This window comes from Oncorhynchus mykiss, chromosome 9, assembly GCF_057628025.1.
Source record: "Oncorhynchus mykiss isolate SJ-2025 chromosome 9, ASM5762802v1, whole genome shotgun sequence".
NCBI classification, from domain to species: Eukaryota; Metazoa; Chordata; class Actinopteri; order Salmoniformes; family Salmonidae; genus Oncorhynchus; species Oncorhynchus mykiss.
This window is the reverse complement of record NC_143030.1, coordinates 13,277,350-13,294,545: the sequence shown is the minus strand read 5'-3', so window position 1 is coordinate 13,294,545 and position 17,196 is coordinate 13,277,350. Positions and strand designations below refer to the sequence as shown.

The window sequence follows — 17,196 nt, the reverse complement described above, 5'->3', positions numbered from 1 at the left end:
AGGTGCAGTGTGTATTGGGGGAACAGAGTGGTCTCGGCCCAGGTGCAGTGTGTATTGGGGGAACAGAGTGGTCTCGGCCCAGGTGCAGTGTGTATTGGGGGTACAGAGTGGTCTCGGCCCAGGAGCAGTGTGTATTGGGGGTACAGAGTGGTCTCGGCCCAGGTGCAGTGTGTATTGGGGGTACAGAGTGGTCTCGGCCCAGGAGCAGTGTGTATTGGGGGTACAGAGTGGTCTCGGCCCAGGTGCAGTGTGTATTGGGGGTACAGAGTGGTCTCGGCCCAGGTGCAGTGTGTATTGGGGGTACAGAGTGGTCTCGGCCCAGGAGCAGTGTGTATTGGGGGTACAGAGTGGTCTCGGCCCAGGTGCAGTGTGTATTGGGGGTACAGAGTGGTCTCGGCCCAGGAGCAGTGTGTATTGGGGGTACAGAGTGGTCTCGGCCCAGGAGCAGTGTGTATTGGAGAACAGAGTGGTCTCGGCCCAGGAGCAGTGTGTATTGGGGGTACAGAGTGGTCTCGGCCCAGGAGCAGTGTGTATTGGGGAACAGAGTGGTCTCGGCCCAGGTGCAGTGTGTATTGGGGGTACAGAGTGGTCTCGGCCCAGGAGCAGTATGTATTGGGGAACAGAGTGGTCTCGGCCCAGGTGCAGTGTGTATTGGGGGTACAGAGTGGTCTCGGCCCAGGTGCAGTGTGTATTGGGGGTACAGAGTGGTCTCGGCCCAGGAGCAGTGTGTATTGGGGGAACAGAGTGGTCTCGGGCCAGGTGCAGTGTGTATTGGGGGTACAGAGTGGTCTCGGCCCAGGAGCAGTGTGTATTGGGGGTACAGAGTGGTCTCGGCCCAGGAGCAGTGTGTATTGGGGGTACAGAGTGGTCTCGGCCCAGGAGCAGTGTGTATTGGGGTACAGAGTGGTCTCGGCCCAGGAGCAGTGTGTATTGGGGGTACAGAGTGGTCTCGGCCCAGGAGCAGTGTGTATTGAGGTACAGAGTGGTCTCGGCCCAGGAGCAGTGTGTATTGGGGTACAGAGTGGTCTCGGCCCAGGAGCAGTGTGTATTGGGGGTACAGAGTGGTCTCGGCCCAGGAGCAGTGTGTATTGGGGGAACAGAGTGGTCTCGGCCCAGGTGCAGTGTGTATTGGGGGTACAGAGTGGTCTCGGCCCAGGAGCAGTGTGTATTGGGGGTACAGAGTGGTCTCGGCCCAGGAGCAGTGTGTATTGGGGGTACAGAGTGGTCTCGGCCCAGGAGCAGTGTGTATTGGAGAACAGAGTGGTCTCGGCCCAGGAGCAGTGTGTATTGGGGGTACAGAGTGGTCTCGGCCCAGGAGCAGTGTGTATTGGGGAACAGAGTGGTCTCGGCCCAGGTGCAGTGTGTATTGGGGGTACAGAGTGGTCTCGGCCCAGGAGCAGTATGTATTGGGGAACAGAGTGGTCTCGGCCCAGGTGCAGTGTGTATTGGGGGTACAGAGTGGTCTCGGCCCAGGTGCAGTGTGTATTGGGGGTACAGAGTGGTCTCGGCCCAGGAGCAGTGTGTATTGGGGGAACAGAGTGGTCTCGGGCCAGGTGCAGTGTGTATTGGGGGTACAGAGTGGTCTCGGCCCAGGAGCAGTGTGTATTGGGGGTACAGAGTGGTCTCGGCCCAGGAGCAGTGTGTATTGGGGGTACAGAGTGGTCTCGGCCCAGGAGCAGTGTGTATTGGGGTACAGAGTGGTCTCGGCCCAGGAGCAGTGTGTATTGGGGGTACAGAGTGGTCTCGGCCCAGGAGCAGTGTGTATTGAGGTACAGAGTGGTCTCGGCCCAGGAGCAGTGTGTATTGGGGTACAGAGTGGTCTCGGCCCAGGAGCAGTGTGTATTGGGGGTACAGAGTGGTCTCGGCCCAGGAGCAGTGTGTATTGGGGGTACAGAGTGGTCTCGGCCCAGGAGCAGTGTGTATTGGAGAACAGAGTGGTCTCGGCCCAGGAGCAGTGTGTATTGGGGGTACAGAGTGGTCTCGGCCCAGGAGCAGTGTGTATTGGGGAACAGAGTGGTCTCGGCCCAGGTGCAGTGTGTATTGGGGGTACAGAGTGGTCTCGGCCCAGGAGCAGTATGTATTGGGGAACAGAGTGGTCTCGGCCCAGGTGCAGTGTGTATTGGGGGTACAGAGTGGTCTCGGCCCAGGTGCAGTGTGTATTGGGGGTACAGAGTGGTCTCGGCCCAGGAGCAGTGTGTATTGGGGGAACAGAGTGGTCTCGGGCCAGGTGCAGTGTGTATTGGGGGTACAGAGTGGTCTCGGCCCAGGAGCAGTGTGTATTGGGGGTACAGAGTGGTCTCGGCCCAGGAGCAGTGTGTATTGGGGGTACAGAGTGGTCTCGGCCCAGGAGCAGTGTGTATTGGGGTACAGAGTGGTCTCGGCCCAGGAGCAGTGTGTATTGGGGGTACAGAGTGGTCTCGGCCCAGGAGCAGTGTGTATTGAGGTACAGAGTGGTCTCGGCCCAGGAGCAGTGTGTATTGGGGTACAGAGTGGTCTCGGCCCAGGAGCAGTGTGTATTGGGGGTACAGAGTGGTCTCGGCCCAGGAGCAGTGTGTATTGGGGGAACAGAGTGGTCTCGGCCCAGGTGCAGTGTGTATTGGGGGTACAGAGTGGTCTCGGCCCAGGAGCAGTGTGTATTGGGGGTACAGAGTGGTCTCGGCCCAAGAGCAGTGTGTATTGGGGGTACAGAGTGGTCTCGGCCCAGGAGCAGTGTGTATTGGAGGTACAGAGTGGTCTCGGCCCAGGAGCAGTGTGTATTGGGGGTACAGAGTGGTCTCGGCCCAGGAGCAGTGTGTATTGGGGGTACAGAGTGGTCTCGGCCCAGGAGCAGTGTGTATTGGGGGAACAGAGTGGTCTCGGCCCAGGAGCAGTGTGTATTGAGGTACAGAGTGGTCTCGGCCCAGGTGCAGTGTGTATTGGGGGAACAGAGTGGTCTCGGCCCAGGAGCAGTGTGTATTGAGGTACAGAGTGGTCTCGGCCCAGGTGCAGTGTGTATTGGGGGAACAGAGTGGTCTCGGCCCAGGAGCAGTGAAACTTGGTATGGTGAATAAAAGGTGTCCAGTAAATGAACTACTGGTGTTCGATGGGGAGGAAGAAAACTACTTGAACTGCGTTGCCTTTTTTTTTTCTTCCCCTCTCAGTCTTTTCTCTGTGTGCTAGTTCTGTTACATTGTACATTTTATAAGTACTGACGAACATGTACAGCTTCTTTTTTTTACCGGTTAAAATGAGATGTTCTCTTCTCTCATGTTGCTGCGTTCTCTACTGACTCCTGTCTGTGTTCTACAGTCACGTCTTTTCCAGAACTACACGACAATCAAAAGAAAAGGCTACAGAAATTCACCCAAACGTTTCACATTAGGGACCTGAATGCTGACCGACGTCTTCTCGCTTCACAAAGCTGGGAACCAACGACCCTCGTTGGTCTTTGGAGATCTGGTTTAACCCCTTGAAGATATTTCCCCCCCCCCATTTGTATTCAAAAAAAAAAGAATGACGAAGCAACAATTGTACATTTTAATACTTGTAGGATACAACTGTCAAAAAAATAGACAAACGTCAAGGTTTAGCGACACCTTGAGGGACTCTGGCTTGTTAAAGTATAGAATAGTAAAAGGTGAAGGATCTAAATATTCGTTTAACAAGTACCTCATGGAACAAGTGTTGTGTTTAATTTCAACACAACTTAAAGTGATAAGAACACTAATACACATGCATACAACATTTTTAAAAAGTGACAAAATACTACATTCACATGGTAAGGAAGAGGTTATCATAAAGTAGAAGTTGCTATAACAGGTGTGTCTCTTGTAGCCTATACACACACGGGCCTATACACGGGTTCTCTCTCAATCTTCAGGTACAGTCTGAGGTTTACATACACTTAGGTTGGAGTCATTAAAACTCCTTTTTCAAACACTCCACAAATATGTTAACAAACTATAGTTTTGGCAAGTCGGTTAGGACATCTACTTTGTACATGACAAGTCATTTTTCCAACAATTGTTTACAGACAGATTTTTTCACCAATGATTCACTGTCTCACAATTTCAGTGGGTCAGAAGTTTACATACACTAAGTTGACTGTGTCTTTAAATAGCTTGGGAAATTCCAGAAAATGATGTCATGGCTTTAGAAGCTTCTGATAGGCTAATTGGCATCATTTGAGTCAATTGGAGGTGTACCCGTGGATGTATTTATTTGCTTGACATCATGGGAAAATCAAAAGAAATCAGCCAAGACCACAGAGAAAAAATTGTAGACCTCCACAAGTCTGGTTCATCCTTGGGAGCAATTTCCAAATGCCTGAAGGTACCACGTTAATCTGTACAGACAATAGTACGCAAGTATAAACACCATGGGACCAAGCAGCCGTCATACCACTCAGGAAGGAGGAAGAAAATGTGTTCTGTCTCCTAGTACAAAATAATCTATATCCACAGTAAAACGAGTCCTATATCGACAACCTGAAAGGCCGCTCAGCAAGAAAGAAGCCACTGCTGCAAAACGCCATAAAAAAGGCAGACTACGGTTTGCAACTGCACATGGGGACAAAGATCGTACTTTTTGGAGAAATGTCCTCTGGTCTGATGAAACAAAAATAGAACTGTTTGGCCATAATGACCATCATTATGTTTGGTGGAAAAGGGGGAGGCTTGCAAGCCGAAGAACACCATCCCAACCGTGAAGCGCGGGGGTGGCAGCATCATGTTGTGGGGGTGCTTTGCTGCAGGAGGGACTGGTGCACTTCACAAAATAGTTGGCTTCATGAGGAGGAAAATTATATGGATATATTGAAGCAACATCTCAAGACATCAGTCAGGAAGTTAAAGCTTGGTCGAAAATGGGTCTTCCAAATGGACAATGACCCCAAGCACACTTCCAAAATTGTGGCAAAATGGCTGAAGGACAAGAAAGTCAAGGTATTGGAGTGGCCATCACAAAGCCCTTGACCTCAATCCCATAGAAAATGTGTTGGCAGAACTGAAAAAGCTTGTGCGAGCAAGGAGGCCTACAAACCTGACTCAGTTACACCAGCTCTGTCAGGGGGAATGGGCCACAATTCACCCAATTTATTGTGGGAAGCTTGTGGAAGGCTACCCGAAACGTTTGACCCAAGTCAATCAATTTAAAGGCAATGCTACCAAATACTAATTGAGTGTATGTAAACTTCTCTCCCACTGGGAATGTGATGAAAGAAATAAAAGCTGAAATAAATTATTCTCTCTACTATTATTCTGACATTTCACATTCTTAAAATAAAGTGTTTATCCTAACTGACCTAAGACAGGGAATTTTTACTAGGATTAAATGTCAGGAATTGTGAAATACTGAGTTTAAATGTATTTGGCTAAAGTGTATGTAAACTTCTGACTTTAACTGTCGGTCTGTACACAGCATTCTCTCTCCATCTTCAGGTGGGTCTGTACACAGCATTCTCTCTCCATCTATAGGTAGGTCTGTACACAGCATTCTCTCTCCATCTATAGGTGGGTCTGTACACAGCATTCTCTCTCCATCTATAGGTAGGTCTGTACACAGCATTCTCTCTCCATCTATAGGTAGGTCTGTACACAGCATTCTCTCTCCATCTATAGGTGGGTCTGTACACAGCATTCTCTCTCCATCTATAGGTAGGTCTGTACACAGCATTCTCTCTCCATCTATAGGTGGGTCTGTACACAGCATTCTCTCTCCATCTTCAGGTAGGTCTGTACACAGCATTCTCTCTCCATCTTCAGGTAGGTCTGTACACAGCATTCTCTCCATCTTCAGGTAGGTCTGTACACAGCATTCTCTCGCCATCTTCAGGTAGGTCTGTACACAGCATTCTCTCTCCATCTATAGGTGGGTCTGTACACAGCATTCTCTCTCCATCTTCAGGTAGGTCTGTACACAGCATTCTCTCTCCATCTTCAGGTAGGTCTGTACACAGCATTCTCTCTCCATCTTCAGGTAGGTCTGTACACAGCATTCTCTCTCCATCTTCAGGTAGGTCTGTACACAGCATTCTCCATCTTCAGGTAGGTCTGTACACAGCATTCTCTCTCCATCTTCAGGTAGGTCTGTACACAGCATTCTCTCTCCATCTTCAGGTAGGTCTGTACACAGCATTCTCAGAATCTTTAGGTATGTTTTTTTTAAATATGTTTTAAATGTAACCTTTATTTAACTAATGTATTTAGTTGTAGAACATATCTAAGGCCATATTGTCCCTGGCAGTTAATTCAAATCGTCCTGTGAAGTGGGGTAATAGGTCCAGTTCACAGCAGCCAGATGATGTATATACGAAGTGTGGTAAAGTTTGCCCTCTTGTGGAATTGAAAGAAGAGTCCCCATTTTCTTGTTTTTTTGCATCAGAAGCTGAAGCAAAGAAGTTATATAACCCCCCCCCCCCACCCACATAATTGTAACCAATGTTTCAAACTTAATTCATGAGCTGAGTACAAAGCTGTACTGTAATAAGGGATAGTGTACCATAACATAGTCTCCAGCCGCATCACACAGAGTCCAAAGGAGATATAGGAACAATGGTAAAAAAATATATATATAAAATTCCTTGGTAATGTTAGTCCCAAGCAGTGTTAGTATTTAAACAGTGTGTTTAGTAAGTTTGGGTTGTGCTTGTCTGACACGTATATATACCCTCTCTCTCATGGTCAGGTGACAGGCTACCACTGGACGCCCACATAGAGTCCATGGTCCAACCACCTTCCATCAGCCTAGAAACTGGCAGAACCGACAAAAGCCCGGACGGCTGCTCCAACGATTTCTAGTCCCAATCCGCCCCTGGAATGCAATCACCCCTCCACCGCACCCCCCAGTGTCGTGTCCTATCATACCATGGTCTCTGACCCCGAGCTCTTCCCTGTGAAGAAGTCCCAGAAATAATTGGAATGACTTGGAGATGGCTTCTCCCTCTCCTCCTGGGGCGCCTGCCTCACCCAGACACTGTTAGCCACCTGTTTCTCTCTCTCCTCCTGGGGTGTCTGCCTCACCCAGACACTGTTATCCCCCTGTCCTCCCAGGCTGGAGCATGAGGCAGCCCCCAGGGTGAAGCTCAGATCTTCCCCCAGCGGAGCCCTCTGTTCCTGGGCATGGTAGCTGTTCTCTGGGTGGACTCTGGAGCTGCTAGAGGACTGGGACAGACTCAGGAGGTTGTGGTTGGAGTGGAACTGTCTCATCTGGCCGATGGACTTGGACAGGATCACGTTGGAGCCTGTGGAGGGAGAGATGTGTTGTTATTCTAGATATTTTCATTTAGAATGGTGTTACAATGTTATTTAGAATGGTGTTTATTACAATGTTTTCTAGATTGTTACTTTGTTGTTACAAAGTAATGTTGTTCCTTTGTTATTTAGAATGTTGCTACTTTGTTGTTACAATGTTATTTAGAATGTTGCTACTTTGTTGTTAATGTTATTTAGAATGTTACTATAGTGTTGTCTAGAATTGTTGTTGTTGCAATGTTATTTAGAATGTTGCTACTTTTTATTTAGAATGTTGTTACTTTGCTATTACAGTGTTATCTACAATGTTTGTTGTTACAATGTTATTTATAATGTTTTTACAATGTTATTTAGAATGTTGTTATAATGTTATTTAGAATGTTGTTACAATGTTATTTAGAATGTTGCTACTTTGTTGTTACAATGTGATTTAGAATGTTTATTTGTTATTTAGAATATTGTGTCTTTGCTATTAGTGTTATCTGCAATGTTTGTTGTTACAATGTTATTTAGAATGTTTTTACAATGTGTTTTAGAATGTTGTTACTTTGTTATTACAATGTTGTTTAGAATGTTGTTCATTTTATTTAGAATGTTGTTACTTTGTTATTACAATGTTGTTTAGAATGTTGTTCATTTTATTTAGAATGTTGATCCTTTGTTGTTTAGAATGTTGCTACTTTGTTGTTACAATGTTATTTAGAATGTTGTTACTTTTTATTTAGAATGTTGTTACTTTGTTGTTACAATGCTATTTAGAATGTTGTTACTTTGTTGTTACAATGTTATTTAGAATGTTGTTACTTTGTTGTTACAATGTTATTTAGAATGTTTTTACTTTTTATTTAGAATGTTGTTACAGTATTATTTAGAATGTTGTTACTTTGTTGTTACAATGTTATTTAGAATGTTTTTACTTTTTATTTAGAATGTTGTTACAGTATTATTTAGAATGTTGTTACTTTGTTGTTACAATGCTAATTAGAATGTTGTTACTTTGTTGTTACAATGTTATTTAGAATGTTTTTACTTTTTATTTAGAATGTTGTTACTTTTTATTTAGAATGTTACTTTGTTATTTAGAATGTTGTTACTTTTTATTCAGAATGTTGTTAATTTTATTTAGAATGTTGTTCATTTGTTATTTAGAATGTTGTTACTTTTATTACAATGTTGTTTAGAATGTTGTTCATTTTATTTAGAATGTTGTTACTTTGCTATTACAGTGTTATCTACAATGTTTGTTTTTACAATGTTATTTTGAATGGTATTTCTTATTACAATCTTATCAATTGGTACGGTGTGTATTGTTGTTGTTATTATTATTATTATTATTATTATTATTATTATTATTATGTTAACCCTAACTCTAGCTTCCTGTCCACACCCCGGCTCAACCATAACCCTTATCCTAATACTAACTCTGTCTTAACAAAAGGCCCATCTCAATAGGTGGTCCAGATAAATTGGGGGGGCTTTCCTCTTTTGTTCTCTATTGCTCCTCTATTGTTACTCAAACAAGGGGGAGGGCAATGAAATCACAGATTCCCACCAGACCTAGTCCTTGAGGTTTGCAGTTGTGTTTAAAAAATACTATTTTGCTCAAAACTAATTGTTTACGCTTAACTACGCGTACTTTACTGTATTTATGGGGTTTTGTTTTTCAACAGGAAAAGTAAAAAAAAATAGCTGGAGTGTGTCTTTAAGCCTAGCCGTAACCATAGCAACATAACAAATAAGGGTGTAGCAACAGAGGTGTCCCCTCTATGACCCGCGACTTACGTTTCTTGTTGTTGTGGTGTCGTAGCGCCTCCAGGTTAAAGAACACCTCACTGGTCAGGCTGCCGTCCCCGGGCCCGTCAGGGTTGAAGAGGGGAGAGGGGGGCTCCAGGGGGGACAAGTTGAAGAGTGGCGAGGGGGTCTCCAGGGGTGACAGGCTATCACTGAATGACCCCACAGAGTCCAGAGACACCCCCGTGTCCCGCCGACTCCCCGTAGAATCTACTGTCCCCACGGCCAGGTGACTGTCACCATGGGAGGGAGGGAGGACAGGGGGAGGGAGAAGGAGGAGAAGAAAGAGAGGGAGTAGAGGGAGAAGGAGAGGAAAGAGAGGGAGGAGAGGGGGAGGGAGAAGGAGGAGAGGAAAGAGAGGGAGGAGAGGGGGAGGGAGAAGGAGGAGAGGAAAGAGAGGGAGGAGAGGGGGAGGGAGAAGGAGAGGAAAGAGGGAGGAGAGGGGGAGGGAGAAGGAGGAGAGGAGAGGGGGAGGGAGAAGGAGGAGAGGAAAGAGAAGGAGGAGAGGAAAGAGAGGGAGGAGAGGAAAGAGAGGGAGGAGAGGGGGAGAGGGAGGGACGGAGGAGGAGAGGGAGGGAGGGAGGAGAGGAAAGAGAGGGAGGGACGGAGGAGGAGAGGGAGGGAGGGAGGAGAGAGTATTTTATTATTCACGTTGCAGGAAGTCTTGCAGCGCTGGTGATAAAGGCAGACATACATTCAATAAACACACAACACTGGGATTCAGAGACAACTGAAGGGCTGATCCAGGACCCGTTTGGCCTTTTAGATCATAATAAATAAAAATAGACAGGGGAAACCTGATCCACGCTCCTACTATGGGCCCTGAAATGAAACATACCTGAGTTTCCTGCGGAGAAGATAGTCGATGATGTCAGGATCTGTCTGAATGAGACTCATCAGCACCTCTTGTTGGAGCTCTGCTGACACCTGGTGAGAAGAGGACAGGAGATTTACACACACACACACACACACACACAAACACAACCCCCTTATCCCCCCAGCCCCACACACACACTCTTGGTACCGTGAATAGTCGCTTATAGTTCTGTATAAGTTGCAGGGTGACGTTGATGATGGCGGCGCTGTCCTCGATGTCCATGGCATGAGGACTCATCTCCCTGTCCCCTCCGCCCCTCTCCCCCTGCAACAGGTTGGGACCAAATATCACCGCCAGGTTAGTTGCTGTCATCTTGTTGCCTAGGAACTGCAGAGAGAGAGGAGAGAGCGAGTGAGAAGGGGGGTTAGGGGGAGAGACCACATATTAGGTCTTCCTACTGTGTAGGCTACTGTGTAGGCTACTGTGTAACTACTGTGTAGTTACAGTACAAGCTACAGAGAGACACAGAGACAAAAAGAGAGAGAGAGAGAGACCGCGAGAGACATAGAGCGAAAAGAGAGTTAAGAGGTTTAAGTTATAACCCAAAATCCATTATGTTTTCCTCTTGGGGGGAGGGAGGGAGGGAGGGAGGGAGGCTGACTTGTTGAGGACGGACAAATGCTGACAGAATTTTTTTTAGAGAAACAGACATAAGTTGACAGGTGAACAGAATGATAGACAGGTGGACAGAATGATAGACAGGTGAACAGAATGATAGACAGGTGGACAGAATGATTGACAGGTGGACAGAATGATAGACAGGTGAACAGAATGATAGACAGGTGAACAGAATGATAGACAGGTGGACAGAATGATTGACAGGTGGACAGAATGATAGACAGGTGAACAGAATGATAGACAGGTGAACAGAATGATAGACAGACACATGAAGTGTGTAAGAGGATGTGGAAGCGACAAACACACACACACACACACACACACTCTAGACACTAACCACCTGGTCCTGTGGTCCTGTGGTGTCCTGTGGTCCTGTGGTGTCCTGTGGTCCTGTGGTGTCCTGTGGTCCTGTGGTGTCCTGAGCGTGGCTCTGTACGGTGTGTAACAGGGTGAGGAGGCGGAGCAGGGTATCACAGTTACAGGCCGGTAACAGGTAGAGGAGCAGCTGGAGGTACAGGAACTGGTCTGTCCCTTGCAGAACTACAGGACAGATTAGGGGAGACCGAGGGGACAGAGATGGGTTAGATACCCACAGAGAGGACAGATATGGGTTAGATACCACAGAGAGGACAGAGATGGGTTAGATACCCACAGAGAGGACAGAGATGGGTTAGATACCCACAGAGAGGAGAGGGATGGGTTAGATACCCACAGAGAGGACAGGGATGGGTTAGATACCCACAGAGAGGACAGAGATGGGTTAGATACCCACAGAGAGTGGGTTAGGAAGCTAATGCCACAGAGATGATCAGCAAAGGGGTAGGGTTTGTGTGCGTGTGCGGAGGGGTTAGGGGGTAGGGTTTGTGTGTGTGTGTGCGCGGGGGGGGGGGGGGGGGGTGTGGTTTGGGGGTAGGGTGTGTGGGGGGGGGGGGTTTGGGGGTTAGGGGGTAGGGTGTGTGTGCGTGTGTGGGGGAGGGGTTAGGGGGTAGGGTTTGTGTGCGGGGAGGGGGTAGGGTAGGGTGTGTGTGTGTGTCGTACGGTTGGCGTGGAGGAAAGCAGAGTAGAGCTCTCTAGGCAGTAGAGGGTCAGGCATGTCTCTGAGGAACTCCTTCAGCAGGGCTGCTACGTCATGGACACTGGTCTCCTCTTCTAGACACACATCTGTCCCCATGTCAAAGTCCTCACGCAGCTGAAACACACACACACAAATCAGAACCAGACATACACATAAACAAGTTAACATGCACCGGCAACACACAGTAAATAAAAGGTCAGTTTCCCGTGTGATGATGCTTTGAAAACAGAAAATGACAGGGATCAACGGCCCTGCGTATACAGAAGAGGAGAAATACACCTGTCACAACATCAACACAACATCAACACAACACCAACACAACACCTGTCACAACATCAACACAACATCAACACAACATCAACACAACACCTGTCACAACATCAACACAACATCAACACAACATCAACACAACATCAACACCCAGTAGGTATAAATCACTACAGTACATCATTATACCCAGTAAGTATAAATCACTACAGTACATCATTACACCCAGTAGGTATAAATCACTACAGTGCATCCATGTAATGTGGATATTTTTTTCATTTAAATTGCCTCACCTGCCGAACTCTCTTTATGGAGCTGCCAACACGAAAGATCCCCACAGTTTGTAGCCCTGAGAAGACACAGTTGACATTTTAAAAAAGTGCAACATTTTTAACAGTTAATTGTAACGGTCTTGAGACGGCAGACACTGGGAGACAGGAAGCAGGTACAGGGTGATGATTTAATCATAAATAGACATGAAACAAAGCAAAAAACAGCATCTGGACAAGAGAAACAAAACAACATCAATGCAGACACTGGGATGAAACTGAGGAAATGACAGATATAGGGGAGGCAATCAATAACGTGATGGAGACCAGGTGAGTCCAATGAAGCGCTGGTGCGCGTAACGAGGGTGACAGGTGTGCGTAATGATGAGCAGCCTGGCGACCAACAGCGCCAGAGAGGGGGAGCGGGAGCAGACGTGACATTAATAACAGTTGGTGGTTCATTGTATCCTCTGTGTCTCACCCATAGGCTGTAGTGATATAACTGGACACAACCCTAACCTGTGTTACGAATGGATTCCTATGATGAAGGTAGAGCCAGAAGAGGACAGCCCTCTGACTCTGCGTCCTCTCTAGGATTTTTTTGTATGTTCCTGCCTTCTAGGCAGTTTGTCATGGCCACTGCGCCTCGCTTTGGGGTTATAGGCTGGGTATCTGTACAGCACTTGTAACCTAACGTAGCAGTCGGAGCAAGACGCCTGAGGAAAACAGAAGTGATGGTTGAAAATACTGTATCCTGGGAAAACTAGAAACATACGCTTTAAAAATGCTGATGTAAAAATGTCTTGATATACAGACACATCTACACACACACTTTAGTAAATATTGATCGCAAATTGATAGCTTCTGGTTTATGCCAAAAGACCAAAGAAAGGAAAAGACCACATTATAGATGATACTCAAGCAGGCTTAATGAAGGGCCGCCACATACAACCCCAACATGTGTTTAGTCTTGGAACGTATGGACTATTCACATGCAATTGGCTCAGATTCTACTTTTTTTTCCAGACTTCTGTAAAGCCTTTGACACAATTGAACGCAAATTTCTCTTTCGGGTCTCCCAACTTTTTGGTTTCGGGGGAAAATGTTATCGAAGTCATTCGCCTGTTTTACGAAGATATAAATAGTTCTGTGATACTAAACCTTAATAAATCCTAAAGATGTGTACTACCCAGTTTAGCCTTTTAAAAAAAATACATTTTGGTTGTGGAACATCCATCTCTAGATATTCTGAATAACGCACATTTGTATGGCTTATCGAGTTTTGATAGAGAAATCAGAATTCCCCAACAGGCTGACGATACTGCTCTTTGTTTTTTAAAGACAAAGACCAGGTCGCCCAGGCCCTTAATGACATCACTGCATTCTCTGTTGGCTCTGGTTTAAAACTGAACGTTCCTGAAATCTTGTTTTACACCACTCTGAAGATAAAGAAATAGAAAACATTCCTCTGAAGCACTGTGTTAAATATTTAGGAACATATCCATCTAAAAACCACAATGAATTTCTTTCCTAAAATTAAGAAAACCCAAGAATATATTTAATATTTGGCTACAAAGGGATCTATACTCTGGAGAGTGCTTCTGTTCAAGGTAGAGGGACTGTCTCGCTTTGTGTACCCCTCGTTGTCTTTGTTTGTAAATCCCTCTACCTCTAAAGAGATCAAATCAAATCACATTGTATTTGTGACATGCGCCGAGTACAACAGGTGTAGACTTTACCGTGAAATGCTTACTTGCAAGCCCTTAACCAACAATGCAGTTTTAAGAAAATGTTATATTTAATACTTACTAAATACACTAAAGTTTTTTAAAAAGTAACACAATAAAATAACCATAACAAGGCTATATACAGGGGTATCGGTACCAGGTCACTGTGCGCGGGTACAGGTTAGTTGAGGTAATTGAGGTAATATGTACATGTAGGTAGGGGTGAAGTGACTATGTATAGATAATAAACAGGTTAGTCGAGGTAATTGAGGTAATATGTACATGTAGGTAGGGGTGAAGTGACTATGCACAGATAATAAACAGAGAGTAGCAGCAGTGTACATGTAGGTAGGGGTGAAGTGACTATGTATAGATAATAAACAGGTTAGTTGAGGTAATTGAGGTAATATGTACATGTAGGTAGGGGTAAAGTGACTATGTATAGATAATAAACAGGTTAGTTGAGGTAATTGAGGTAATATGTACATGTAGGTAGGGGTAAAGTGACTATGCATAGATAATAAACAGAGAGTAGCAGCAGTGTAAATGTAGGTAGGGGTAAAGTGACTATGCATAGATAATAAACAGGTTAGTTGAGGTAATTGAGGTAATATGTACATGTAGGTAGGGGTAAAGTGACTATGTATAGATAATAAACAGGTTAGTTGAGGTAATTGAGGTAATATGTACATGTAGGTAGGGGTAAAGTGACTATGCATAGATAATAAACAGAGAGTAGCAGCAGTGTAAATGTAGGTAGGGGTGAAGTGACTATGCATAGATAATAAACAGAGAGTAGCAGCAGTGTAAATGTAGGTAGGGGTGAAGTGACTATGTATAGATAATAAACAGGTTAGTTGAGGTAATTGAGGTAATATGTACATGTAGGTAGGGGTGAAGTGACTATGCATAGATAATAAACAGAGAGTAGCAGCAGTGTACATGTAGGTAGGGGTAAAGTGACTATGCATAGATAAGAAACAGAGAGTAGCAGCAGTGTAAATGTAGGTAGGGGTAAAGTGACTATGTATAGATAATAAACAGAGAGTAGCAGCAGTGTAAATGTAGGTAGGGGTAAAGTGACTATGCATAGATAATAAACAGAGAGTGGCAGCAGTGTAAATGTAGGTAGGGGTAAAGTGACTATGCATAGATAATAAACAGAGAGTAGCAGCAGTGTAAATGTAGGTAGGGGTAAAGTGACTATGCATAGATAATAAACAGAGAGTAGCAGCAGTGTAAAAACAACGGGGGTCAATGCAAATAATCGAGGTAGCCATTTGATGAATTGTTCAGCAGTCTTATGGCCTGGGGGTAGAAGCTGGAGCCTTTTGGACCTAATCTTGGTGCTCCGGTTCCACTTGCCATGTGGTAGCAGAGAGAACATTCTATGACTTGGATGACTGGAGTTTTGACAATGTTTTGGGCCTTCCTCTGACACGCCTAGTATATAGGTCCTGGATGGCAAGAAGCTTGGCCCCAGTGATGTTCTGGTCCGTACACACTACCCTCTGTAGCGCCTTACGATCAGATGCCGAGAAATTTCCATACCAGGCGGTGATGGTGCAGCTGTGAAACTTTTTGAGGATCTGGAGACCCATGCCAAATCATTTCAGTCTCCTGAGGGGGGAAAAGCATTGTCGTGCCCTCTTCACGACTGTCTTGGAGTGCTTGGACTGTGACAGTTTGTTGGTGAAGAAGTCAGTCATATCACATTTTAAAAATCTGAAGGTCTGGAAGAGTTGGATTTTGTTGACATAAATAACACTTTCATGATCAATTGGTTGAAGAGATATTTGGTCAAATACAGAATCAATTTGGTATTTCATCTCCAAACAATGTGTTGGGAGGTCTTACATTTTTACTGAAATTTAATCTTCCCAAAAGATTACCTGCTAAATTGGCAAGCTTTCACCAAAAAGCTTTAATGCCCTGGAAACTATGTTTCCTGCACAACTTTGTGGAATAATTCAGACATAACTGGGAAAAGTAATTGTTCAGCGTGAAAGGAATATTGCCTTTGTTCTTCATGTGTTCCACAACAGAGGTATTATTTTGTATAAACAATTTATAAGATTGAATTAGTTTCCAATACCTTTCCGAGAGTTTATTTCTGTGATCAAAGCCATTCCCAGTGGTCTAACTATACTATGAAAACTCATCTTAGCGTTGGTGAGGATCACAGAGTTTTATCAAGAACTCAGCTTGGAAGGCAGGGCCTACTTGAGAAATCTTGTTGTAGCATAGTACGTAAGACCCATTTTCCAATTCACGGAACCAATTTCCTCGAGGTAAAACATTTTGGAACATTCCTGAAAAAGCTTGGTTGATGCCTTACAAATACTGTATACCAAAACATTTACGGAAGCGCACTTTAAGACTCTAAATAAGAGACCGTATATCCATGTAATTCTATGTTGTCCAAATGTTTTGATATTGATGATATGTGTTTTCTGTGACAAAGAAAATCTTACGTTCTTGTTCTATGAATGTAAATCTGTGATAGATTTTTATGGGAAATCCTTTGCAGAGCACATATTTAGCTTTGTGAACACTACCCATGTTTCTGACATGAAGGATTTAATATGTTACTATTGCAACTATAAGAAGACCATTGAAATGACTGTGAATTGTTTTATTCTTGTTGCCAAATACTTTATACACAAACTAAAATTACATAATTCTATACCAAAATTACAAATATTTGTGATTTACTTTAATCATGTGGTTAAGACCTTATCCATTGTTAATAACAAAAATAATAACATCTTCTTCTTGAATCATTGAGACTTTTTCCTAAGTGAATTCAACTGCACTTTATTTGTTAAAATATATATATTTTTTGTATGTATTTAAAGTATTAAAGTATATTCTTGTTTTTACCTGAGTGTAGAGGCGGCAGGGTAGCCTAGTGGTTAGAGTGTAGAGGGTAGTCTAGTGGTTAGAGTGTAGAGGCGGCAGGGTAGCCTAGTGGTTAGAGTGTAGAGGGTAGTCTAGTGGTTAGAGTGTAGAGGCGGCAGGGTAGCCTAGTGGTTAGAGTGTAGAGGGTAGCCTAGTGGTTAGAGTGTAGAGGCGGCAGGGTAGCCTAGTGGTTAGAGTGTAGAGGCGGCAGGGTAGCCTAGTGGTTAGAGTGTAGAGGCGGCAGGGTAGGCTTGTGGTTAGAGTGTAGAGGCGGCAGGGTAGCCTAGTGGTTAGAGTGTAGAGGCGGCAGGGTAGCCTAGTGGTTAGAGTGTAGAGGCGGCTGGGTAGCCTAGTGGTTAGAGTGTAGAGGCGGCAGGGTAGCCTAGTGGTTAGGGCGTTGGACTAGTAACCGGAAGGTTGCAAGTTCAAATCCCCGAGCTGA

The 17,196-nt window shown here is 45.0% G+C and overlaps 1 protein-coding gene across 4 annotated transcripts in view; it reads right to left on the bottom strand.

Moving 5' to 3' along the window:
* Nucleotides 1–3,502: 3,502 nt before the first annotated feature.
* The window catches only part of LOC110532909 (rho GTPase-activating protein 6), a 131,829-nt gene continuing 118,135 nt past the window's right edge, over nt 3,503–17,196 (bottom strand). For 2 of the 4 annotated variants that reach the window (XM_036987294.2, XM_036987295.2), the window contains exons 7-13: nt 12,151–12,206; nt 11,554–11,704; nt 10,853–11,055; nt 10,045–10,224; nt 9,859–9,947; nt 9,012–9,253; nt 3,503–7,219 (exon numbers count right to left, since the gene is read on the bottom strand). In XM_036987294.2, coding sequence (XP_036843189.1) covers nt 6,837–7,219; nt 9,012–9,253; nt 9,859–9,947; nt 10,045–10,224; nt 10,853–11,055; nt 11,554–11,704; nt 12,151–12,206 — 1,304 coding nt within the window. In that variant the 3' untranslated portion in view covers nt 3,503–6,836. The remainder of the gene's footprint in view (nt 7,220–9,011; nt 9,254–9,858; nt 9,948–10,044; nt 10,225–10,852; nt 11,056–11,553; nt 11,705–12,150; nt 12,207–17,196) is intronic. The other 2 variants (XM_090183504.1, XM_090183505.1) reach the window with 1 other exon arrangement.